The 27173-nt window shown below is 40.9% G+C and overlaps 1 protein-coding gene across 1 annotated transcript; it reads right to left on the bottom strand.

Annotated features, from left to right (window-relative positions):
- Positions 1-54: 54 nt before the first annotated feature.
- On the bottom strand, positions 55-27173 carry LOC117434770 (solute carrier family 35 member B1-like). The gene is made up of 9 exons (XM_034057413.3): positions 26438-27173; positions 13651-13754; positions 13094-13224; positions 12257-12287; positions 11498-11658; positions 9390-9516; positions 5494-5600; positions 1897-2050; positions 55-940 (listed from the first exon to the last, which is right to left on the bottom strand). Exons 1-9 carry the CDS (start codon positions 26557-26559, stop codon positions 888-890), a joined length of 990 nt encoding a protein of 329 aa, XP_033913304.1. The 5' UTR covers positions 26560-27173; the 3' UTR covers positions 55-887.

Here is a 27173-nt window from a genome sequence, read left to right as displayed (position 1 = left end):
GATTGAATTTATTTCACAGCGGGCATCAAGCAAATTCACACAAGAATCCAAACGTTTTCCACAAATTCCTTTAATTGTTTGTGCCCTGAAATCACGGGCTGACGTGATACAGATGAGAGCTCACACTGGCAAACACTGGAGTTATTTAAGGCCTAACAATGATACACAGAACACTTGTAATACAGTAATCCATCTCATATCCGACTGCGCTGGGACCAGGGGAAGGGCAGAGATGTAAAAAGGCAGATAAATAAATCCTGTTTTAAATTCCATTATACACAGCTGTAACAATTACTATACTCACACAATTATTGTTTTGAGATTCAGCTTGTATGAGGGAGCTCTCCTAAATCCCTTGTTTAGAAAGATACAGGGTATTAATGCTTATGACAGAGTAGCTGTCTGCGTTGTCGGTGCATGCATTCGCTGCTGAGTGACAGGCAGGAGAGGAGACGGAGGTTGAAGTTGATACGCCCCCTGCAGGCGAACAGGATTTATTTACATATCAACACACTGAACAGCTCACGTGACACTACCAGCAATGGCAACGCACGGAGCACATACAACACAGTATACGAAAACTTTGGTAGGATCTACAATCTCTCAACTAATCTTCTCTGTTCAATAATAAACTAACGTAGCTGAAGAGATTGATCATGGCGGAAAAACGGTTGGGGCAGATATGTGACGGGCAGATACGCGATGGATTACTCTGTGTGTGTGTGTATATATATATATATATATATATGTATATTCCCTTTTGTTTAAAAAAAGACACGATAATTGAACTAAACTAGTTCAGTTAAAGTTAGACATGATGACAGAGGAAGGGTTGAAAAGGAATCCTTGCTTTTAATAAAACAGTCCCTGGGTTCTGATTCTAGATTCTATTGAGTCGTCTTTTTAGGTCCTTTCCCAAATTTGGCGTCTAAACCCAGGCCTGCAAAAAAACAACAAAAATAACACATTAGTCTTGCTCACATGGGCACACACAGGTAGATTCTAAATCAAGTCATCTACTTTATCAGGGGAGTGAAGTTTAGATGCATGGCTTTAAACTCGCACTAGCCCTGCACCCAGTCCTGGGCTGCATGATTACTTTCAGTTACCTATATTGGGAGCCTGCAGTTTGACAGTAAAATGTTCCACCTTTTTAGTTGTATGAACAACTCCTGTACTTAACCCTGCAGACTCAGGTGTGATGTAATCACATATACACGCACACGCACACGCACACGCTTATTTAAAAACATAAAATTTGAGAACAAAACTGGAAACTATAGCTGAGGTTTGCTTTACTGATGTCGATGTTGCTATGACAATGGATTATCATGAAATTCTTTATCACCTTGAAGGAAAATGATAGATAATTGGTATATCTGGTAATTCATTATTAGTAGGACTACTGCAACTACTGTTTTTATTTAAGATTTTTCTGAAGGTTTTGAAAAAGTGTGAGGTATCAGAGTTCAATATGCACTACAAAATCAAATCATTTAAAAAAAAAAAAAAAAATGGCAAAATAAAATATTTGTACATATTTAAAATTACCAAAATCATTTTTCAAAGCTATTTATTCTAAATCATTATTAGCTCATTTGTTTCAGGGGTGGAAAAATGCAGACAAGTTACCATTTTGGGGCTTGTAATAGTTTTGTATTCCAGGAATGGAAATAAGACTAGCTACAGTGTACAGGTAACAAGCTCAGGTGTCTTATTAAACTCATAGTGAAACCAGGAATGGCGCAAACTGCTATGCAATGGGAGTCTTATTTCCAACCCTGTATTCATTTTAGAATTGTAATGTGTGTGTTTTTCTTTGGGATAAGGACTATGTAGTGTGACTAGCTGATCCTGCCCAGTATCTGGTGCCAGACAGTGTCCTCAGAGACTCACCCAGGAACACGAGCGCCGTGCCCACCCACTGCATGCCGCTGATGGAGTTTCCGAAGATCAGGACGGAGCCCAGGATGGTGAAGAACTTGCGGGTGGTGGTGATGATGGAGCAGGTGAGGGGTCCAAAGCTCACCACGGTCATGAAGATGAAGCTCTGCAGGAACAAGGGAACGAGACACGGGTCAGCAGAGAGCTAGGCGCACTGTGCACACTCAGAGCAAGCAGGGCTCACACAGGGGTCAGAGGAGAGCTAGGTGCACTGTGCACACTCACACAGGTGTCGGAGGAGAGCTAGGTGCACTGTGCACACTCACAGCAAGCAGGGCTCACACAGGGGTCAGAGGAGAGCTAGGTGCACTGTGCACACTCACACAGGGGTCAGAGGAGAGCTAGGTGCACTGTGCACACTCACAGCAAGCAGGGCTCACACACGGGTCAGAGGAGAGCTAGGTGCCCCTGACACTGCATTTCCTTAGGCTGCCAATCCGAGCTGCCCTGATTATTTTTCTGACCCTTTTGCCAAAGCGGTACAGGTGAAAGTATGTCACAACAACCAAGCAAGTGACGAGTGGGCGTAAAACACTGCATCCACATCCAGGGTGAGCAGGTTTCTCTGTGCTTTAATATTCTCGTACTGTTTTTTTTAAGTAATAAAAAGCTTAAATGACCGGCTAAAGAAAGGACAGGAACACTCTTCTGTACAGTAGAAAGTGGTATTTATTTCAGAAATCACTTATGCATTGGTTTTCACTGCATTATATTCTTTTGTTTTGATTATGAACATGTATATTTTAAGCAGTATTTGTTCAAATGTGATCACATCACCCCCCGTCTTGCCCAGCTGCACTGGCTACCTGTAAAGTTCAGGATTACTTTCAAAACTCTCCTGCTCACCTACAATGCCCTTCATCACACAGGTCCCAAGTACCTCCTCAACCTGCTGACCCGTTATGTCCCTGCCCGCAAGCTGAGGTCCTCCGACTCTGGCCTGCTTGTTATCCCCAAGCAAAAGTGCACCACACTTGGAGAACGATCGTTTAGCTTCATGGCTCTGACTCTTAGGAACTCTCTCCCAGCTTTGGTACGTGATGCTCCCACCATCGCTCGCTTTAAATCAACTCTCAAGACCCACCTGTTCTCTCTTGCTTTCCATGCTCTTTAAGCCTGATATCTGCTATTAGCTGCTGTGTTGCTGCTACTATTTCATGTATTATGCTACTATCATGTATTATGCACTTTCCACTGTAGATTATGTAACATGCAATTCTCTGTATTTTAAGTATTATGGATTTTCTTCTTGTTACTGCATCTTGTAAAGCGTTTTCTGATGTGGTCCACTATGAAAGGCGCTACATAAAATAAAAATTGATTGATTGACTGAAATATTGAAATATTTGTTCCAGCACTATGTTCAAGTTTCTTGTAACGTTACCAAAATCATGATGAAAGTACCAGTGTCTGTTGGGAAGTGCTTAACGTGTTTAAATTAGTCCTGAGCAAATGACTTCTCTTTAATTAATTATTCTGGCATTTTACTAAAACCAATAGAAAATTTGCAATCAGCAACCAATTCCCTAATCAAGTATTAGACAGCTAAAAATGGCAATAAATGGATGCATGAATACTTTATCTTCAAAAGCAAGAAGCAATAGAAATGTGTAGACTCATAAGAAAAATTTTGCGAATGAGGAGACAATTCGGCCCATCAGTGCTTGTCCGGTTCCTAGCAGCTGATTAATCTAAAAACGTTGTTTATTTTGGTCTTAAAGGTTCCCAGTGTCAACAACATGACTAGGTAACCCATTCCGTCCCCTCACCACTCTCTGTGTGAAGTGTCTCCTTCAACATGACTAGGTAACCCATTCCGTCCCCTCATCACTCTCTGTGTGAAGAAGTGTCTCCTTCAACAACATGACTAGGTCACCCAATCCATCCCCTCACCACTCTCTGTGTGAAGAGTCTCCTTCCCTCTGGCCTGAGTCTCCACTACATTTTCAACGGTTTCCTCTGGCCCTGATTTCTATGTTGTGCTTAATGTACTGGTTCAGGATTTTGAGATTTCAAAGACAAGCATGTCCTCCCTGATTCTTCTTTGTTCCAGGCTATATAAATTCAGTCCCTTCACCCCATCTTAGTATCTCATTCCTTTAAGCCCTGGGATTAGTCTGGTTGCTCTTTGTTGTTATCCAAAAGCCTTCAAAACACAAGAAAACATGCATGTGCTGTAATATAATTTAAACATGAGGCTTTGCATTGGGCACCAGGGCAATTAAACAATTAATGAAATTAAGGCTCGCAAAAAAAGTATGCCTTTAAAAAAGACCTCAATAATGAATGCCTTCTCTTGAAGTGGATCAGTATGGACATGGCTGTTCAGCATGGGTACTCTCTGCACACACAGGAACACATGTAAGTGAGGCTGTCTGAGGACAGCACACTGTGGAGCTGATGGACAGGGATTAGTCCCGTAGCACAGTGCCTGTAATTAGCAGCCGGAGACAGAGTTGTGTGCGTGGCTTTCCCTTGAATCCGGCAGAGCTAATTACAGAGCAGAGCAAAATGAATTATTCCACACTGTGTAAAGAGGAACAATTCTCAGGCTACCCAGTCCTTTCATTCCCTTCTATTGCAGAGAAGAAAAATAACCCGTAACAAGGCAGGAATGGGCAGCACAGTCCGACCCTGCCTCACAACTGCACCGGAAAAGGGCAGGACTGGGACTGCTGCACTGTTGTGCACATTAACCAACGCTAGAGCTGAAATTCTAGGGTAGCTGGTGAATGTACGGGTCCGATCCCCAGCTCCACAACCTCCTGCAGTGTTCACAGGAAAACGCATCACTTTAACTTGGTTGTATTCCATGTAATCCAGAGATATATTTTTCAGTTGTAAAGACTTTTACCCGGGAGCGTTCAGCAGAAGAAAGAGAATTTCTCCATCTGGCTAATGAGTGGCTACCGAAGCACTGGTGCGTGAGGAAGCATGAAACAAAATCTTTAGTAAAAAATATTTCAATAACTAATTAAACCCCGCCTCGAGGAGATTTAAAATTACAGTTTTAGTTTTTTTTTTAATCTTAGCTTTTTATGATGTTTGCCATCATTCTGTGGTTTGTACTGTATTGGTTTTTGTTTGATGGAGTTCACAAGCTGCTCTTCAGTTCTAGTTGGGCACTGTAGGTTTTATAGGGTTAAAAAGCATTTGAGTAATTGTAAGAAAAAAAAAACATTTCAATGACTGCAATCATCATAATTATTAGGGACAATGAAATGAAATGTGAAGCTTTCCAACATTTGCATTTCATGGAAAAATGTATCTGATTAGACGGCTACTTAAGGGAGATCATTTTTAAATAAGCTAAGTGGTCCCTCTTTGCAAAGCGTGTTTATGAAAGCTTGTGTCGTACCAATCTGGTACCATAGACAGGGTGTTTTCCTTTCACAGATCAAGGTCTTAATAGCTAAGAAACCAGATTCCCTTTGGCAGTGTGTCCTGGGGGTACACCACAGAAAAACACTCCCACTTCCCATACTGTCACAGGCACCCTGGGAGTGCAAGGTTGCTCTGCTGCTAGACAACAGCACCCCGTTGACCAACCTGTCCGAGTGCACTTGTTAGCCCAAAAAGCATGATGTTGTAGAGGACGCTGGGATAGCGGTCGGTGAAACTCAGGAATTCCCACACCTCTCCGGTCCAGAGCACACCTGAAAGACACAGAGACATACTTACAGCACAGGACTCTTTAACAACAGGAGCAAGAAGACTAAAGGACTAGATAGCACTGATCTAGCACAGCCTAATGTGTATATATATATATATATATATATATATACACACACATACACACACACACATACACTGTACTGTGCAAAAGTTTTAGGCAGGTGTGAAAAAATGCTGTAAAGTAAGAATGCTTTCAAAAATAGACATGTTAATAGTTTATATTTATCAATTAACAAAATGCAAAGTGAGTGAACAGAAGAAAAATCTACATCAAATCAATATTTGGTGTGACCACCCTTTGCCTTCAAAACAGCATCAATTCTTCTAGGTACACTTGCACACAGTTTTTGAAGGAACTCGGCAGGTAGGCTGGCCCAAACATCTTGGAGAACTAACCACAGTTCTTCTGTGGATTTAGGCAGCCTCAGTTGCTTCTCTCTCTTCATGTAATCCCAGACAGACTCGATGATGTTGAGATCAGGGCTCTGTGGGGGCCATACCATCACTTCCAGGACTCCTTGTTCTTCTTTACGCTGAAGATAGTTCTTAATGACTTTCGCTGTATGTTTGGGGTCGTTGTCATGCTGCAGAATAAATTTGGGGCCAATCGGATGCCTCCCTGATGGTATTGCATGATTGATAAGTATCTGCCTGTACTTCTCAGCATTGAGGAGACCATTAATTCTGACCAAATCCCCAACTCCATTTGCAGAAATGCAGCACCAAACTTGCAAGGAACCTCCACCATGCTTCACTGTTGCCTGCAGACACTCATTCGTGTACCGCTCTCCAGCGAACAAACTGCCTTCTGCACCCCAGTTCCTGTGTTTTCGTGCATAGTTGAGTCACTTGGCCTTGTTTCCACGTCGGAGGTATGGCTTTTTGGCCGCAAGTGAAGGCCACTTCTGACCAGACTTCTCCGGACAGTAGATGGGTGTACCAGGGTCCCACTGTTTTCTGCCAATTCTGAGCTGATGGCACTGCTGGACATCTTCCGATTGCGAAGGGAACTAAGCATGATGTGTCTTTCATCTGCTGCAGTAAGTTTCCTTGGCCGACCACTGCGTCTACGGTCCTCAACGTTGTCTGTTTCTTTGTGCTTCTTCAAAAGAGCTTGGACAGCACATCTGGAAACCCCTGTTTGCCTTGAAATTTCTGCCTGGGAGAGACCTTGCTGATGCAGTATAACTACCTTGTTGCTTGTTGCTGTGCTCAGTCTTGCCATGGTGTATGACTTTTGACAGTAAACTGTCTTCAGCAACCTCACCTTGTTAGCTGAGTTTGGCTGTTCCTCACCCAGTTTTATTCCTCCTACGCAGCTGTTTCTGTTTCAGTTAATGATTGTGTTTCAACCTACATATTGCATTGATGATCATTAGCACCAGTTTGGTATAATTGTTTAATCATACACCTGACTATATGCCTACAAAATCCCTGACTTTGTGCACGTGTACCTAGAAGAATTGATGCTGTTTTGAAGGCAAAGGGTGGTCACACCAAATATGGATTTGATTTAGATTTTTCTTCTGTTCACTCACTTTGCATTTAGTTAATTGTTAAATATAATCTATTAACATGTCTATTTTTGAAAGCATTCTTACTTTACAGCATTTTTTCACAACTGCCTAAAACTTTTGCACAGTACTGTATATATGTGTATGTATATATATATATATATATATATATATATATATATATATACATACACACACATTTTTGATGGTATTAAATTCCACGGATTTGCTACCTTGGTAGATTTTGACGGTTTTTGAATTGCCGTTTTTCATTTAGCACGTTCACAAAGAAATGCCACAGTTTTGTATTTCTACTTTTAATTTAAAAAACATTCAAATGCATGTTTACTTAATGAAATCTGTCTTCTAAAACAGTACCTCATTTACAGTAATTCGTTACTGCATCTACAATGTCACTGCAGCAACTTGGACAAGAACAAAGAAGACCTTCTAAAAATGAGTTACAGCATTATCATTATATAGTCCTTAATTTTAAGATACCAGTAATTGGAAAGGATTAGAAGCTGCTGTACACTTTAAAGATAGGCATTTGTTAACTCTGTTTTAAAACGTAGCTCTGGTTCACTAACGTAACACAGTGGAATGATCACGTTTAGTAATTGTAGGACAGTATTGCCACGTGTGAAAACTTTAACAATAAAGCCGAAACAAAAATGCTTTAAATTTAAAACTAGTTAATAGATTAGCAAGCACTGGCAAAATCAATTCATTTTTATACAGTGCAGAACTCATTTATTTTAACATACTGTTTAGAGACGTTGCAATACCTGCACGGTGGGTGTCTTAATAGTAGTATCTACAACGAATCGACAATAACAGTCCAAAGCAAATTTGCTTTTGTTACAGACTTTCTAACAAGTCTGGAATAAACTATTTGGCTGTTACTTAATTAACCCCCTGTAAAAAAAAACCCACAAAACTGCTTAACATAAAAAAGAGCAGTCATACAGGTACCACAGTAGCCGGAGTTCCTGATCACATCATAAATTCCAGATATTCTAAATCCTGGCCTGTGGTTAGTTAAAACCTCATCATAGGGGGAAAAACAGATTGAACTATTGTCCTAACATCCTTACACCACCGGTCAATAGTCTCCATCTGTCATGTGATTAGTTCACATCACTGTCAGTCCCGCCCCTTTCTCCCCTGCACTCTTCACAACAAGAGAAAAAATGGCTGATCACTGCCTGCGACTTCTGGGATTATAGCCCCTTATAGCCCCTTGGTAACAATAGCCTTCCCTAGGGTCAATAATTTTCTACTATAGCCCTCCTCTGCAGTCCATATTTACTATATCTATCTATAGCACACAAAACATTGACTGATCCAGTATAGCCGATATCTATCTATAGCAGACAACTAGCACAGCCCCCGAGACAGTCTTAGCAAAACATTGAAATCAATCATATATTGCAATTACCACTGACTGCAAACACCATAAAATGGTAAGGGGACAGTGAAAACGTGAGAAAGATAAACGTGAAGCACCTTGCTCTGACAGCAAGCCCTGCTACGATTTTGTCATGGAGGTCGTGTAAATCGTGAATTTGAATAAAGTCTGCGAAATCTTGGAAATGGATGTAAAAACACATTAGATTAGGTGCTTCCTTTATTTCTATGAAAAATGCAGGATGTCGTGCACTGAAAATACAAATCTGTCAGTGGCTGTAAACTGTTTGGTTGTGCATGCACGCAGCATTTACATGTAGGTCAGCAAATGACATTTGTAGCTGAGCGAGCAAGCATGTAAATGGATGGAGCTGAAGTTTATGGGGTGAAAAAATGGCAACAGACGTGCGAGCAGAGTGGCAAATATTACTGCTAAGTGAAGTGAAAAATATTCAAAGCGGACATTAAATGAAGTGGTGGCAGGATGTTTTGGACAGCATGTAATGTTCCTGTGGATTACAAACGAAAAGCAAGTTGTGATAAACATATTGAAAGTGCTTTACATAGACGGAAGCTACAAGCTGTTGCAGCTGCAGTCGGAAAGACAGCTATACAAAAACAGCTATATAAAAACTTAGAGGCTTTCTAACTGCGTTTTGTACTCTAAAGTAACATTTACACTGGTCAGTAGTCAAAAGCAATAATATTTATATTATTGGTTTTGGTGTACTATTTAAAAGCTCATGTGTAGCTAAAACTGGTGAATTCTTGTTTTTTTGCCGCACCGAGCCCGTGAAATGTAATAAAAATTATCGCGCCAAAATTATAGCCTTAATTAACACTCACCAGCTCCCAGCACCAGCATGGACCACAGGTTAATGTTCAGCATCATCTGATTGGACCCGGTTTGGAAGTGCACTCTCATGTGGTCCTGAGCCACGCCTGTCAGCCCATCCAGAGTGAGGGACAGCAGCTGTAACCAAGGCAACACCACACCACTTAAAACAGCATGGCAACGGCCGCATAGACCACCATTCACAGCACAGCACCTTACAGTTTCATTATTTTTATTCAAATATTCAGCTGATGTATAATATAACAGATTATAAATAACAACATTGGTAAGCTGATCCCCCCCCCCCCCCCCAAAAGTTATGTATTTCACCTTTTGTTTAAATGAATGAATTAATACTTTCCACATTTTGATAAAGCCATTTAGCTTTCTTCTGTCCTTGTAGAAGCTGTTTAGTTTCAAGTAAGTTAATCACATCACTTTTCTACTCCAACATTGAGGTTACCCCCAATATTGACACATTATTATTTTTTATGATTATGATTTTTTATGCATTTGATTTTATACACAATATATAGGTCCTGATGAACTAAGGAACGCCCATGACCAGAGAAAACTATGAACGGAGGAGGATATGCGGATTGTAATAACTTGGGCTGCAGCATTCTGCACCAGGTTTTCATTTAGAGACAATGTCAACTGAATGGCACAAGCCATTTTAAGAACATATACGATTTCGAATACCCACATAATCAACTGCACCTTAAACTGAGACAGACCACAGAAAAACAAACATACAGCAGCTATTTCAACACAGTTTTGGTAGGAAGCAATAACCCACCATGACATTTAAAATGACATTTCAAGCTGTTTACTGCAAGTTTGTGGTTTTGTGCCAGGATTGTCTGGGATTTTTGTAGTAGTATACAGTGACATCTTGTGGTTATTTCTGTAATTACGGTTTCCTGCTCTTAAGAAACATAAGAACATAAGAACGTTTACAAACGAGAGGAGGCCATTCGGCCCATCTTGCTCGTTTGGTTGTTAGTAGCTTATTGATCCCAGATTCTCCTCAAGCAGCTTCAACAACATTACTGGGGAGTTGGTTCCAGACCCTCACAATTCTCTGTTTTGTATCTCCGCACTGCTGACATCCTGTTTTTCCAGGACATTTGTAAACAAAGTATTGCCCAACAGAACTGACTGAGAGCCTCTTATCTTTTCAGTGAAGTGTTCAAATTCACGCACTATTAAATTATGCTAAGAACTATTGTGTAAAACATCTGAATTTTTTATTTTTTTTTTGCTTCTTTTAATGTTTTAAAGTTCTAAACTAAACAACGAAGGATATAAAAAAGCAATAGTTTAGAGCAGAGGTCTCCAGCCCTGGTCCTGGAGAGCCCCAATCCTGCAGGTTTTATCAATGAAATGAAAACCAGAAGAGCCTGCAGCTCCACATGACCATGGTTGGAGACCCCTGGCTTCAAACAGTTTTTTAAAAGTTGCTGTTCCGTAATTTCAAATATTTAGCACAATAATTTAGCACAGGCGGGATTTGCATCCAAAATGTGAGGGAGGCAAACCCAATTCCCTTCTGTGGGAGAGCAGTACGTCTGTTTCTTCCTGCGAATGTCACTGTCAATAGCGAGTCTATTACAGTTTAGAAAATACAGATTCTATAGTATACGTTTAGCCATTTGTTTTTTACATGAAACGCTGACATCTTAATTGGTATCACATGAAAACGCAGTTTAAAAGATAATAATGATACAGGAGTGAGTAGTCAAATTGATACAGATTTGCCCCTTGAATAGGTTGTAAAAAAGTGTGTGGTGGGGGGGGGGGGGGTTGGCAAATGCCCGTGCTTGCCCCCCCCCCTGTAATCCCCCATGATTCTTAGCATTATTTAGAGTGACCTTCCTGCTTCTTTTCCCCTGGTATTTCTTGCATGTTTCCTGCTGTTAAACTTCCACCTCTCTCATGTCTCACTTAGCCATGAAGACATGGTAGCTGTTAGTATCCTGTGCCATTTCATAGGTGCACAGCTCTCTTTGGACAGTTCTTGTGTGACCCTGCATGCAGTAAAACTGAACTGAATGAGTGGATTCACTGATTGACAGACAGACAGACAGACAGACAGACAGACAGAAGGATTGATTACCAGCAGCATCTCCCCGAAGCCGAAGGCATGTTCGTCCGCACCGGGCAGCCCTTTCTTGGGCTTGTACATGAACAGAGCCACGCCACCGACGATCAGCAACACACACAGGTACTTAGACATGGGGTACTTCTTACGCAGGATAGTAACCCCCAGAATCATCACTGCAGGGAGGGGAGAGGAGAGAGACCCTTTTAATGTCAACGTACCTGCACTACACAAATACAAATGCGTGCAAGTACAGTTTACCACACATACTATGTTATTTTTGCTTGTAAGGATGTTAGAAATGCTATTTTTCAGGTGATAGAATATAGAACACAAATAATGAAGAGTAAGTTGCTCAAATCATTTTTTTAATAAATACTTAATTTGCTTGGAAACACACTTCCAGGTTTTGATACTTTTGATAGTGAATTATTTTTCTTTAAATGTGTCTTGAAATGGCTTTAAATGTGCTTTGGGGTTACAGTAGAGTACAAAACAGCAAAATACTTAACAAGGGCAATAAATACCCCACCCCCAGTCATTCTACATGCATGCATAAACCGTGTACATTAAATAGAACAAGGACTGGATGAGAGTCAGATGTAGTGAATATAACGCACAGAGGTTGGACAAAATATTAGGTACACCAAGCACGTGTTGCGTACACTTGTAACTCATTGTATAAAACGGGCAGTCACCAGGAAGTTATTTTTTACATCAGTGTGTCTAGTAGTGAGTTTAGGCGCTCCAGAGCTGTGCAAGTGTACTCCTTACCTGGGATCGGTTTACAGGACTTCCCCAGGACCTGCAAGAGGACAAACAGCATGAGCACCAAGCAGCCCACTAACTAACAAATACACACGCACGTGCACACAGACACACACACACACACACACGCAAGCAAGCACACAGAGACACAACACACACACAGAGCACCAGAACACGATTTACAGCAAGCCTAGGCGTGGAGATTGTATTGCCCATGTTTCCTCACACAGACCCTTTACTTACTTGAATAGATAAATGGTCTCCTCTTTGCCTGATATTTTAATGAGCAAGACATCTCACAAGTAGAATGGCACTCCAAAATTCTCTCCTTGTTCTAGGAAAGCAGCACAGCTGGGATGGGAAGTTTGTTGCCGAATAACTTCTGTGCTCATTAAATATCTTGGTATCCTGGTATTAATGGAATTGTTTTGTAAGCTCCGTTTACTAAGTTAGATCCTTCTTCCAGGTTTTATAATAAAAAAAGAAACGTAATAAATTCAATGACAAACGTTTCGACTAGAAGTCTTTTTCAATGCCTTTTGTAGTCAGAATGTTTTTTATTGAATTTTCATTAAACTATATTAAAAAAAAAATAGCAATTAATAACTTAATGAAAATTGGATAAGTGGTATTTAATACTGAGATGTCATTAGGCAAGCAGTTGAGGTGTTAGTATCACGTTTGTCATTTAAATTTATTTTCTTTTTGCATTTCAAAATCCAGGGCTATTGAGTGTTTTGTAGTTGTGGATGATGGATCTTGCTCCACAGACCGTGCTGCCCCCTGGACACACTCACCTGTGTGGGGTAGCTGACAGCCTGCGCTGCCCCGGGACACACTCACCTGTGTGGGGTAGTTGACAAACTGAAGGGCAGAGTTGCTGGAGACCATGGCCCCCAGGTAGGACAGTGAACACACTCCATAGAGCCAGCTCCGAGTGCGGTCCGGCTTGGGCTTTTCAAAGAACTGGATAACTGCGGGACAGGCAGCGCGGTTACATCACCCGCAAGGAAAAGAACATTAATCTGTGCAGAAACTGTCACAATGCATTTGTCATTTCAAACATGCAAAAAAAGCAGTGCAGTAGTAACTACACAATCATGCTGCAACAGTTGATGTGTACCTATTGTATTTATTTCTTTACTTTGATTTCACAATTAAACAGTTAGGTCATCTCCAAAAATAAGCAGTGGAATGGATTAGCCATTTCATCAGATACAGTGTACAAAAAATTATATATATATATATATATATATATATATATATATATATATAAACAAACAATCGTGTAATGATCCAGAAATAGTTCTGACCAGTCCAGTTGACTATTCGGTGCTATGCAAATTAGAGCCATCAGTAACATGAGAAAGTAGATCATTAATGCTGGCCCCCATACTCACGTAGTTTAGCGAACAGCGCATTGATGACACACTGAATGAACACCAGGGTGGTGGCGTACTTGAATTTCTCCTTCGTCTCCCCCGTCCCATAATCCCCTCGGGTTCTGCCAATGAAGGGAACAGATTGTATTTAAAGTAACTGAAGTTAACAAAAAAATAAATCCATCAATGTTACACTTGCATTAGCTAAATAGCTCTCAAATGTGCAGTTTTTAAATCCATCAATGTTGTAGCAAGCATGCATTTTCATTTTAAAACAGACAGCCGGAAGTTCCAGTTTGCTTGCCTTGCCTTTCAGGAAGTCTGTTACTGGTTTAGGTCCTTGGTCATGTCACCCCAGCAGTGTCTGATTACTGGCTGGAAACATGTCAGTCAATAGAAGAAGCAGCTGATTGGTTGTTGACAGGAAAGCAGCCAGTGAAGGGGTGGGGACCATTGACCCAGGAAATGCAAGACAGTTGAAACAGAGATTTAGTTAATCTTATTTAGTACCAGATATCACGTTTAAAATTAAAATACTTGTTTGGTAAAATGTGTGTTTCTTTCAAAATTCCACATTTGAGACCTATTAAATGAATGGATGTGCATGGCAGAGAATTGTATGGAACTTTTTTGTGAGCTACAATAACTGCAAGGAGTTTCACAAGTTTACAATATACGGTATATGGAAAGTTATTCATTTTTTAGGATAATGTTTATTTAAATTTATTGCAACTGAGCACTGAGGATGGTCACTATTTGATCGAAACGTTTGCACGCTCATTTTTTTTTGTTTTTTGCCTGTACTTCCTCTAATAAAGAACATTTCTATTGGCATGAATTTGGCATTATAGTGATTCCTGTTGCCACTTCACGGTTTTCAGTGTGCGGATTCTTCCGTACATTAACAGCGTACTGTAACAAAAATAACAGGGTGACCCCATGCAAAAAAGTAATTTAAATGTTTCTATTATTGTCTATGGGTGATCACTGGCGTATATCAGGGTTCCTGAATTGGTGGCCCAATTGGACAGCCTTCCTTTTGGCCCATCAAGCGTCAGCTGTCCATTACAAAAGCTGAAATTGCAGATACGCAAGATTGTAATGTCGCCGCTATCTACAGGGTATTTGTGTATTTTTTTGGGCAACTTATTAGGAACAAGTCAGCTGATTGGCCAGCTTTCATTCCGATGAGATTTCAATTTGGCATGCGTCACAACTCTCCGCCCATTTAGCTAGTGTTTGTGCTTTTGTACTGTTTCTGCCTGAAATACACACATGAAAAAGTGTATAATTAAGTTTTGAAATCCTCTGCTTTATAGTTAATTCAGTGGAGCAAAATAAAGCCTTCACAACCTATTCTGGAATATTAGTTTTACATATAGTTTTATGATAAATAGTATTGGAAATCGCTTTAATTTCACTAGATTTAGCTGGGAATTGTGCAGCATGTGATTGGAACATGAAAGTGAAAGTAGTTTTTGTGTTCATTTAATTTAAATACGTTAGCAATGTACTTTAGCTTAGGTATTGTATTCACTTATATGACTGATTAACCTATTACGTTTGACCTGGTGTCGGAGCTTTTTTTTTGTAAACACCAGATTTATATCTCCAGTTTATTACAGAAAGTCTTGGGAAGTTGAGAGGGACTGCTGTATGTTTTAAAATGAGAAACAGTTTGGTTTTATTATAGAAAATACATGAAAAAACTTAAGTGCATATGTCTATATTTCCTTTATTTTTCATATGACAAATGCGGGCCACCAGGTAATGTTCATTCACAGGAAATTGGCCGAAGAAACTGAGCCTGTCAAAGATCTTTTATTTGGGCTTAAAAAAACCTGTTTGGCAACAGTAAGAAATGCACCTGCGGCACGCCTCTCAAAGACGGCACGGTGGATATGCACTGAAGTTTATTTTTCCCTCTGTTTGCTGTCATGCCACATATTTAATTTAGAAACTTTTTATTTATATTTAAACTCATTGGAGTTTGCATATTTAGACACCGTGCATATTTAGACATCGTGCTACACTTTTAATCAGGCTAAATGATTGGATAGTCAGCTTTTCATGACCATTTAAACAACTCCCACCACTACGCACATCCTGAGCACCCTGTGGCCCCCCCAAGGTTTGGACAGTACCCTTGCCGTATATACATTGTACAGTGCCTTGCATAAGTATTCACCCCACTTGGACTTTTCCACATTTTGTAGTGTTACAACCTGGAATTAAAATTGATTTAATTAGGATTTTTTATTAAATCAGCTCTGGTGCAACCAATTGCCTTCAGATGTCTTCAGATATAATTAGTTGAATGGAGTCCACCTGTGTGCAATTAAAGTGTCACATGATCTCAGATTAAATACACCTGTTTCTGGAAGGCCCCAGAGTTCGTTAGAGAGCATATCTAAACAAACAGCATCATGAAGACCAAGGAGCCATCAAAACAAGTCCGGGATAAAGTTCTGGAGAAGCACCAATCAGGGTTGGGTTATAAAAAAATATCCCAAACTTTGAACATCCCCCGGAGCACCGTTAAATCCATTATTAAAAAATGGAAAGAATATGGCACAACCGCGACTCTGCCTAGAGAAGGCCGTCCACCAAAACTCAGTGACCAGGTAAGGAGGGCATTAGTCAGAGAAGCAACCAAGAGGCCAACTCTGAAGGAGCTGGAGAGATCCACAGCTGAGGTGGGAGAAACCGTCCATGGGACAACTATCACCCGGACGCTCCACAAAGCTGGGCTTTATGGAAGAGTGGCGAGAAGAAAGTCATTGCTGAAAAAAATCCATATCAAATCCCGTTTGGATTTTGCCAAAAGGCATGTGGGAGACACAGCAAACATGTGGAAAAAGGTTCTCTGGTCTGAAGAGACCAAAATTGAACTTTTTGGCCTTAGCGCAAAACGCTATGTGTGGCGCAAAGCCAACACTGCTCATCACCCTGAGAACACCACCCCCACGGTGAAGCATGGTGGTGACAGCATCATGTTATGGGGATGCTTTTCATCGGCAGGGACTGGGAAACTGGTCAGAATTGAGGGCAAGATGGATGGAGCCAAATACAGGGAAATTCTAGAGAAAAACCTGTTTCCGTCTGCAAGAGACCTGGGACTGGGGCAGAGGTTCACCTTCCAGCAGGACAATGACCCTAAACACACAGCCAAAGCTACACTGGAGTGGTTTAAAAACAAGAACCTGAATGTCTTAGAATGGCCCAGTCAAAGCCCAGACCTCAATCCGACTGAGAATCTGTGGCAAGACTTGAAAATTGCTGTTCACCAACGGTCCCCATCCAACTTGACAGAGCTTGAGCAATTTTGCCAAGAAGAATGGGAAAAAGTTCAAGGATCCAGATGTGCAAAGCTGGTAGAGACTTACCCAAAAAGACTCACAACTGTAATTGCTGCCAAAGGTGCTTCTACCAAGTATTGACTCAGGGGGGTGAATACCTATGCAACCAACAAATGTCTTTTTTTTTGTTTAATTAACTTTTGTGTCACAATAAAAAATATTTCGCACCTTCAAAGTGTTAAGTATGTTGTGTAAATCAAATGGTAAAAATCCCAATTAAATCCATTTTAATTCCAGGTTGTAACACTACAACTACATAGGGCAGCAGTGTGGAGTAGTGGTTAAGGCTCTGGACTCTTGACCGGAGGGTCGTGGGTTCAATCCCAGGTGGGGAACACTGCTGCTGTATCCTTGAGCAAGGTACTTTACCTAGATTGCTCCAGTAAAAACCCAACTGTATAAATGGGTAATTGTATGTAAAAAATAATGTGTAAAAATAATGTAATTGTATGTAAAAATAATGTGTAAAAAATAATGTAAATGTGTAAAAAATAATGTAATTGTGCGTAAAAATAATGTGATATCTTGTAACAATTGTAAGTCGCCCTGGATAAGGGCGTCTGCTAAGAAATACATAATAATAATACAAAATGTGGAAAAGTCCAAGGGGGGTGAATACTTATGCAAGGCACTGTATCTATTCTTTAATGAGAGTGCCACCTTTAATCAATATCATCTTTTAACATTTATAATTTCTCATAATGAACATGCAAAAAAAAAACACACGAAAACATTACACTAAAGACAGTATAAAATAAACTTAAAAACATTGCCTTATGAAGTATAACAATGCTTCAGCGCCTAACAATGCCTTACTGTATCTCAAAGAAAAACACAAAAATCACTGAAAGGGGTACGGGGGCAGTAAAAATGTTTCTGAAGTTAATTTAAAGCCAGGTCTTAAAGTGCTATTTGCACCAGTTTATTAAAAGGGTGTTGTCTCTTAAACTGGCACTCACTCACTCTCAAGGTGGCATCACAAGTATCAGGCTCATGGTACTTGTTTTCATAAACAGTCATTTCTTGACATAGAGAATAGCCTGGATGAGACGCCTCTCTGTTTGCACCATCGTCTGGAAGGGTTTACAGCTAAATACACACTGTATTGAACTGGACTGGAGAAGCTGAGCTGTATACAGTATCCCAATTAAAAATGACAGTTATTACCAGCTGTTTGTTACAGTGAATAGGAGATGTTAGGAGTCATTCCGTTTCTCAAGAACTGTGCACGGGGGGGGGTCTGCTTCGAGATAGCATACAGGCATAACGTTTTCTTTTCTCACCCTTCCTGTAATATTGCTTGTTCACAGTTCAAACTCTAATAAAATCAGACCAGTTTGCAAACATGAGCACTACTGGTACCTGTGAAGGACAAGGCACCATAAGGGCGTTTGAAAATGAAATACTGACTATGGAAGCTGTTTCACCATTAATGGAGGGTCATGTCGGCACCTCTTGTGCTACTTTGCAAATGTTCCTCCTTTGCATTGATTTTTGAATGCGCCATCTTTAAACAATATAATCTCCTAATATTTATCACATCTTACAATACAAATACAAAAAGTAGTTTAGAGAGGGGGCTCGCATTACAAAAGGGACTGAAAGTAGGAAAACATTACCTTAAAATGAGCAAAACTGCACTCAAATTTGACATGAAAAATACAAACCTGGCAGTAGACAAGATCATTTCTGCACCCTATGGTAGTTCCATTTAAAGGTGAAACAACTTCCAAAGTAAATATTTCATTTTTTGGCATCCTAAATAAAACCACTAACTCTAACCTTTATGAGTTTTGCCTATTTTGCATCCTAAATTACTGAGCACAGGTTAACAATTACACCGAATGAGAAGGGGGGATAACCGTCAGTGAATCTATGCGAAAGTGTCAATCAGAGATCCCTTAGGAATACCCATGGGCCAGACTGGGAGATCTTCTCAATCCGACAACCTGTTTATACTGCTGACTGCAGGTTCACCACCTCACAGCGATACCAAGAGTTAGTGGCAAGTCTTTATGAGGAACTTTGAGGATTCATTTATAGGTGTAGTGTCTCTTTAAGGTGTGTTAATTTATCAGCTCAGTATGCGTTTCTAGTCTAATAAACAGTAAATACCGTAGGGGGAAGAGTAGAAGAACCAGATTCTTTATATGCAGCTTGCAGGAATGGCAACCTGTGGTGGGAATGCTCTCTAGTCCACAGAGAGGGTGCAGCTTGTGTGCCTGCAACCAAAACTACCTTCCTGGAATGTGAAAGATCACCATGACTGACTGCTCAAACTGATTTGGGGGAAATTTTATTGCAGAATGTGTGTATCCTTGATTTTAACCTAAATAGTAAAATAAAAAAAACTCTCAAAAGGGTGAAATGTAAACTGATCAGGCTGTGACTTCAGTTACCGTGGATTCTGTTCAAGCCTGAAGGATTAACACTATGAATCAAGTCATGCTGACACGGGTAACCTGAGAAAGGGTACATGGTGCGCTTTCTGTGCCAAGTATAAACTCAATGGCACTCCCTGATCATGTGATCACCTACAGCCTAGGTGGGGTCTGCCTTTGAATAATGATGGAGTAGGGAGGGCTGGTCTCAGTTCTGTGCAGTCAGCTCCCAGGTGCAATCCTGTTTTTGATGTTCTAGAACAGGGGTGCACAATTCCGGTCCTGGAGGGCCGGTGTCCCTCCTGGCTTTTGTTCCAACCTTGCCCTAAATTACTTAATTGGACAAATTATTACCAATTATTGGTCTAATTAAGTAATTTAGAACACAGTTGGAACAAAAGCCAGGAGGGATCCGGCCCTCCAGGACCGGAATTGTGCACCCCTGTTCTAGAGTGTTCTAGATGTTCTAGTCAGTACAGCACCCAAACAAAGTGTACTGCCGATTCCTGATCGTCCTACAGAAGTGTTTTATATTACTGCTTTATGTGAATGCAGACATGACTTGTACTGACAGCAACGGGCATGATTTCAGTACCATATGAGGTTTATTCAATTAACAGGTGATTCTATTATTAAGTGCTTTTCAGTGGACTTTGATGGCCTTCAAAAACTACGCTATTGTTACTATTTACGTTTGCACGCTCATTTTTTTTTGTTTTTTGCCTGTACTTCCTCTAATAAAGAACATTTCTATTGGCATGAATTTGGCATTATAGTGATTCCTGTTGCCACTTCACAGTTTTCAGTGTGCGGATTCTTCCGTACATTAACAGCGTACTGTAACAAAAATAACAGGGTGACCCCATGCAAAAAAGTAATTTAAATGTTTCTATTATTGTCTATGGGTGATCACTGGCGTATATCAGGGTTCCTGAATTGGTGGCCCAATTGGACAGCCTTCCTTTTGGCCCATCAAGCGTCAGCTGTCCATTACAAAAGCCGAAATTGCAGATACGCAAGATTGTAATGTCGCCGCTATCTACAGGGTATTTGTGTATTTTTTTGGGCAACTTATTAGGAACAAGTCAGCTGATTGGCCAGCTTTCATTCCGATGAGATTTCATTTTGGCATGCGTCACAACTCTCCGCCCATTTAGCTAGTGTTTGTGCTTTTGTACTGTTTCTGCCTGAAATACACACATGAAAAAGTGTATAATTAAGTTTTGAAATCCTCTGCTTTATAGTTAATTCAGTGGAGCAAAATAAAGCCTTCACAACCTATTCTGGAATATTAGTTTTACATATAGTTTTATGATAAATAGTATTGGAAATCGCTTTAATTTCACTAGATTTAGCTGGGAATTGTGCAGCATGTGATTGGAACATGAAAGTGAAAGTAGTTTTTGTGTTCATTTAATTTAAATACGTTAGCAATGTACTTTAGCTTAGGTATTGTATTCACTTATATGACTGATTAACCTATTACGTTTGACCTGGTGTCGGAGCTTTTTTTTTGTAAACACCAGATTTATATCTCCAGTTTATTACAGAAAGTCTTGGGAAGTTGAGAGGGACTGCTGTATGTTTTAAAATGAGAAACAGTTTGGTTTTATTATAGAAAATACATGAAAAAACTTAAGTGCATATGTCTATATTTCCTTTATTTTTCATATGACAAATGCGGGCCACCAGGTAATGTTCATTCACAGGAAATTGGCCGAAGAAACTGAGCCTGTCAAAGATCTTTTATTTGGGCTTAAAAAAACCTGTTTGGCAACAGTAAGAAATGCACCTGCGGCACGCCTCTCAAAGACGGCACGGTGGATATGCACTGAAGTTTATTTTTCCCTCTGTTTGCTGTCATGCCACATATTTAATTTAGAAACTTTTTATTTATATTTAAACTCATTGGAGTTTGCATATTTAGACACCGTGCATATTTAGACATCGTGCTACACTTTTAATCAGGCTAAATGATTGGATAGTCAGCTTTTCATGACCATTTAAACAACTCCCACCACTACGCACATCCTGAGCACCCTGTGGCCCCCCCAAGGTTTGGACAGTACCCTTGCCGTATATACATTGTACAGTGCCTTGCATAAGTATTCACCCCACTTGGACTTTTCCACATTTTGTAGTGTTACAACCTGGAATTAAAATTGATTTAATTAGGATTTTTTATTAAATCAGCTCTGGTGCAACCAATTGCCTTCAGATGTCTTCAGATATAATTAGTTGAATGGAGTCCACCTGTGTGCAATTAAAGTGTCACATGATCTCAGATTAAATACACCTGTTTCTGGAAGGCCCCAGAGTTCGTTAGAGAGCATATCTAAACAAACAGCATCATGAAGACCAAGGAGCCATCAAAACAAGTCCGGGATAAAGTTCTGGAGAAGCACCAATCAGGGTTGGGTTATAAAAAAATATCCCAAACTTTGAACATCCCCCGGAGCACCGTTAAATCCATTATTAAAAAATGGAAAGAATATGGCACAACCGCGACTCTGCCTAGAGAAGGCCGTCCACCAAAACTCAGTGACCAGGTAAGGAGGGCATTAGTCAGAGAAGCAACCAAGAGGCCAACTCTGAAGGAGATGGAGAGATCCACAGCTGAGGTGGGAGAAACCGTCCATGGGACAACTATCACCCGGACGCTCCACAAAGCTGGGCTTTATGGAAGAGTGGCGAGAAGAAAGTCATTGCTGAAAAAAATCCATATCAAATCCCGTTTGGATTTTGCCAAAAGGCATGTGGGAGACACAGCAAACATGTGGAAAAAGGTTCTCTGGTCTGAAGAGACCAAAATTGAACTTTTTGGCCTTAGCGCAAAACGCTATGTGTGGCGCAAAGCCAACACTGCTCATCACCCTGAGAACACCACCCCCACGGTGAAGCATGGTGGTGACAGCATCATGTTATGGGGATGCTTTTCATCGGCAGGGACTGGGAAACTGGTCAGAATTGAGGGCAAGATGGATGGAGCCAAATACAGGGAAATTCTAGAGAAAAACCTGTTTCCGTCTGCAAGAGACCTGGGACTGGGGCAGAGGTTCACCTTCCAGCAGGACAATGACCCTAAACACACAGCCAAAGCTACACTGGAGTGGTTTAAAAACAAGAACCTGAATGTCTTAGAATGGCCCAGTCAAAGCCCAGACCTCAATCCGACTGAGAATCTGTGGCAAGACTTGAAAATTGCTGTTCACCAACGGTCCCCATCCAACTTGACAGAGCTTGAGCAATTTTGCCAAGAAGAATGGGAAAAAGTTCAAGGATCCAGATGTGCAAAGCTGGTAGAGACTTACCCAAAAAGACTCACAACTGTAATTGCTGCCAAAGGTGCTTCTACCAAGTATTGACTCAGGGGGGTGAATACCTATGCAACCAACAAATGTCTTTTTTTTTGTTTAATTAACTTTTGTGTCACAATAAAAAATATTTCGCACCTTCAAAGTGTTAAGTATGTTGTGTAAATCAAATGGTAAAAATCCCAATTAAATCCATTTTAATTCCAGGTTGTAACACTACAACTACATAGGGCAGCAGTGTGGAGTAGTGGTTAAGGCTCTGGACTCTTGACCGGAGGGTCGTGGGTTCAATCCCAGGTGGGGAACACTGCTGCTGTATCCTTGAGCAAGGTACTTTACCTAGATTGCTCCAGTAAAAACCCAACTGTATAAATGGGTAATTGTATGTAAAAAATAATGTGTAAAAATAATGTAATTGTATGTAAAAATAATGTGTAAAAAATAATGTAAATGTGTAAAAAATAATGTAATTGTGCGTAAAAATAATGTGATATCTTGTAACAATTGTAAGTCGCCCTGGATAAGGGCGTCTGCTAAGAAATACATAATAATAATACAAAATGTGGAAAAGTCCAAGGGGGGTGAATACTTATGCAAGGCACTGTATCTATTCTTTAATGAGAGTGCCACCTTTAATCAATATCATCTTTTAACATTTATAATTTCTCATAATGAACATGCAAAAAAAAAACACACGAAAACATTACACTAAAGACAGTATAAAATAAACTTAAAAACATTGCCTTATGAAGTATAACAATGCTTCAGCGCCTAACAATGCCTTACTGTATCTCAAAGAAAAACACAAAAATCACTGAAAGGGGTACGGGGGCAGTAAAAATGTTTCTGAAGTTAATTTAAAGCCAGGTCTTAAAGTGCTATTTGCACCAGTTTATTAAAAGGGTGTTGTCTCTTAAACTGGCACTCACTCACTCTCAAGGTGGCATCACAAGTATCAGGCTCATGGTACTTGTTTTCATAAACAGTCATTTCTTGACATAGAGAATAGCCTGGATGAGACGCCTCTCTGTTTGCACCATCGTCTGGAAGGGTTTACAGCTAAATACACACTGTATTGAACTGGACTGGAGAAGCTGAGCTGTATACAGTATCCCAATTAAAAATGACAGTTATTACCAGCTGTTTGTTACAGTGAATAGGAGATGTTAGGAGTCATTCCGTTTCTCAAGAACTGTGCACGGGGGGGGGTCTGCTTCGAGATAGCATACAGGCATAACGTTTTCTTTTCTCACCCTTCCTGTAATATTGCTTGTTCACAGTTCAAACTCTAATAAAATCAGACCAGTTTGCAAACATGAGCACTACTGGTACCTGTGAAGGACAAGGCACCATAAGGGCGTTTGAAAATGAAATACTGACTATGGAAGCTGTTTCACCATTAATGGAGGGTCATGTCGGCACCTCTTGTGCTACTTTGCAAATGTTCCTCCTTTGCATTGATTTTTGAATGCGCCATCTTTAAACAATATAATCTCCTAATATTTATCACATCTTACAATACAAATACAAAAAGTAGTTTAGAGAGGGGGCTCGCATTACAAAAGGGACTGAAAGTAGGAAAACATTACCTTAAAATGAGCAAAACTGCACTCAAATTTGACATGAAAAATACAAACCTGGCAATAGACAAGATCATTTCTGCACCCTATGGTAGTTCCATTTAAAGGTGAAACAACTTCCAAAGTAAATATTTCATTTTTTGGCATCCTAAATAAAACCACTAACTCTAACCTTTATGAGTTTTGCCTATTTTGCATCCTAAATTACTGAGCACAGGTTAACAATTACACCGAATGAGAAGGGGGGATAACCGTCAGTGAATCTATGCGAAAGTGTCAATCAGAGATCCCTTAGGAATACCCATGGGCCAGACTGGGAGATCTTCTCAATCCGACAACCTGTTTATACTGCTGACTGCAGGTTCACCACCTCACAGCGATACCAAGAGTTAGTGGCAAGTCTTTATGAGGAACTTTGAGGATTCATTTATAGGTGTAGTGTCTCTTTAAGGTGTGTTAATTTATCAGCTCAGTATGCGTTTCTAGTCTAATAAACAGTAAATACCGTAGGGGGAAGAGTAGAAGAACCAGATTCTTTATATGCAGCTTGCAGGAATGGCAACCTGTGGTGGGAATGCTCTCTAGTCCACAGAGAGGGTGCAGCTTGTGTGCCTGCAACCAAAACTACCTTCCTGGAATGTGAAAGATCACCATGACTGACTGCTCAAACTGATTTGGGGGAAATTTTATTGCAGAATGTGTGTATCCTTGATTTTAACCTAAATAGTAAAATAAAAAAAACTCTCAAAAGGGTGAAATGTAAACTGATCAGGCTGTGACTTCAGTTACCGTGGATTCTGTTCAAGCCTGAAGGATTAACACTATGAATCAAGTCATGCTGACACGGGTAACCTGAGAAAGGGTACATGGTGCGCTTTCTGTGCCAAGTATAAACTCAATGGCACTCCCTGATCATGTGATCACCTACAGCCTAGGTGGGGTCTGCCTTTGAATAATGATGGAGTAGGGAGGGCTGGTCTCAGTTCTGTGCAGTCAGCTCCCAGGTGCAATCCTGTTTTTGATGTTCTAGAACAGGGGTGCACAATTCCGGTCCTGGAGGGCCGGTGTCCCTCCTGGCTTTTGTTCCAACCTTGCCCTAAATTACTTAATTGGACCAATTATTACCAATTATTGGTCTAATTAAGTAATTTAGAACACAGTTGGAACAAAAGCCAGGAGGGATCCGGCCCTCCAGGACCGGAATTGTGCACCCCTGTTCTAGAGTGTTCTAGATGTTCTAGTCAGTACAGCACCCAAACAATGTGTACTGCCGATTCCTGATCGTCCTACAGAAGTGTTTTATATTACTGCTTTATGTGAATGCAGACATGACTTGTACTGACAGCAACGGGCATGATTTCAGTACCATATGAGGTTTATTCAATTAACAGGTGATTCTATTATTAAGTGCTTTTCAGTGGACTTTGATGGCCTTCAAAAACTACGCTATTGTTACTATTTAAAAACAACAATAATGTAAAGTTATGGAAATTAAATACAACTATGTAGGCAAAATATAGAACAACATTTTACTATCTTTTGCACTGTTTCATTTGATACAGTGCGGTTTTAATAACGTGGCACCCACCCCTTGCGGCTCAAAGGCCAAGAGTAGCCGTCTCTAAACTAGGAGACAGGTTAGCCTTTCACTCCAAACACGAACCCTCTCCGGACTGAGCGCTGCACTGTAATCAAACACGCGGAGTTCAGCAGCGCTCTGCGCCTTGATGTTTTCATCAATCAGTATGGTTTACAGATGACGTAGCCAAAACACACACGCTACAAATAAGCAGCGGGATAAGCTTACTACAGACAGTGCACGGTCCACGGGAAATTACGGTACAGCGCTTAGTAACACCGCGTCCAGAAAAAGATAAGGATGTGCAGTAGTGCTTCTAAAATGTGACGTGTAAAATCTCCAGTTTATAGAGCGCTGAAAGCGTCCTTATCATTTCAACCTAACAATGCAGTTCTAAATTTACATTACTTTTTACTTAGATGTAGTATTTAATTAGATGATCAGTGCTACTAAACCCATATACAAAAATAATAACCCGTGTGCAAAAGAATGCTCTGTGTGCTGTTTTTATGCGTTTAAAACAATATAAATAACTGACCAATTACTTAACCCTCGATGTCGTGTTGAAGTGTAGTGCGAGTCTGCTACTTACATCGTCTCCTGCAGGATGCCGTAATAAAAATAACAGACGAAAACCCCCAAAAAGCAGACGAGTAGTCGGAGTCGCTCGCTCTGCAGCTCGGACGTCTTCCCGGATCCCTTCCCTGCAGCCATACTCTCCACAAGGCCCGGTAGTGATATCGTAACAGTTCCGCTCCCTGGATCCCCTCTCCCCGCTATCTTCAGCCCGGGCTCCCGCTCCACTCTCCCTGCTGCTGGTCCCTGAATGGTGGCGCTGTATCCCCGGCTAAGGGGTGCCTCGCAGGTTGGATCCCGCTGCCTACACACCTGATCGCGAGCACCGTTCACTCGCACTCGCTCTTCCTGCAAAGTAACAGCCCCCGATCCCAGATAGATCTCCTCTGAAGTAGCTGGGCTGGCTGCGTGGCTGGTTTCTCTAATGGGGAGTCACTGCTCTCTGACCACGTTACTGTCGGATCGAGTCGCTAGCTTCTTCTCCCCGGGCTCTGTGATTTTTCTCCCGGTGTGACAGCTGTTGTTTCCTGCCCTCTTTACCCTCTCGACCTCTGCGGACAGCCGCTCTTCGTTCTACTGATCCCTCTCAGATCCCGCACACCGGCGCGTTTTTTTCTGTCCCTGTCCACAGCCTCCTATCCCGCTGCGCTGTCAAAGAGCTCTCAGTCTGTCAGCTTCCTGATCTCCGCTCTGATGGAACTCGGAGGCCGCGACAGTCCCAGTTGTAGGACCCCGCTGAGGGGGGCGGCTCA

This window comes from Acipenser ruthenus, chromosome 28 (assembly GCF_902713425.1).
Source record: "Acipenser ruthenus chromosome 28, fAciRut3.2 maternal haplotype, whole genome shotgun sequence".
Classification (NCBI taxonomy): Eukaryota; Metazoa; Chordata; class Actinopteri; order Acipenseriformes; family Acipenseridae; genus Acipenser; species Acipenser ruthenus.
This window is presented reverse-complemented; position numbering and strand designations above follow the sequence as displayed.

What these genes read in the sequence shown, in the direction of transcription:
- LOC117434770 (XM_034057413.3), bottom strand. Translation starts at nt 26,559, where the DNA reads ATGGCTGCAGGGAAGGGATCCGGGAAGACGTCCGAGCTGCAGAGCGAG. An exon ending in GTCCTGTAAACCGATCCCAG is followed by an intron (nt 11,659 to 12,256) that starts GTAAGGAGTACA and finishes CCCTCCCTGCAG; the next exon opens with TGATGATTCTGGGGGTTACT. An exon ending in GCTTCGGGGAGATGCTGCTG is followed by an intron (nt 9,517 to 11,497) that starts GTAATCAATCCT and finishes CCTTGGTTACAG; the next exon opens with CTGCTGTCCCTCACTCTGGA.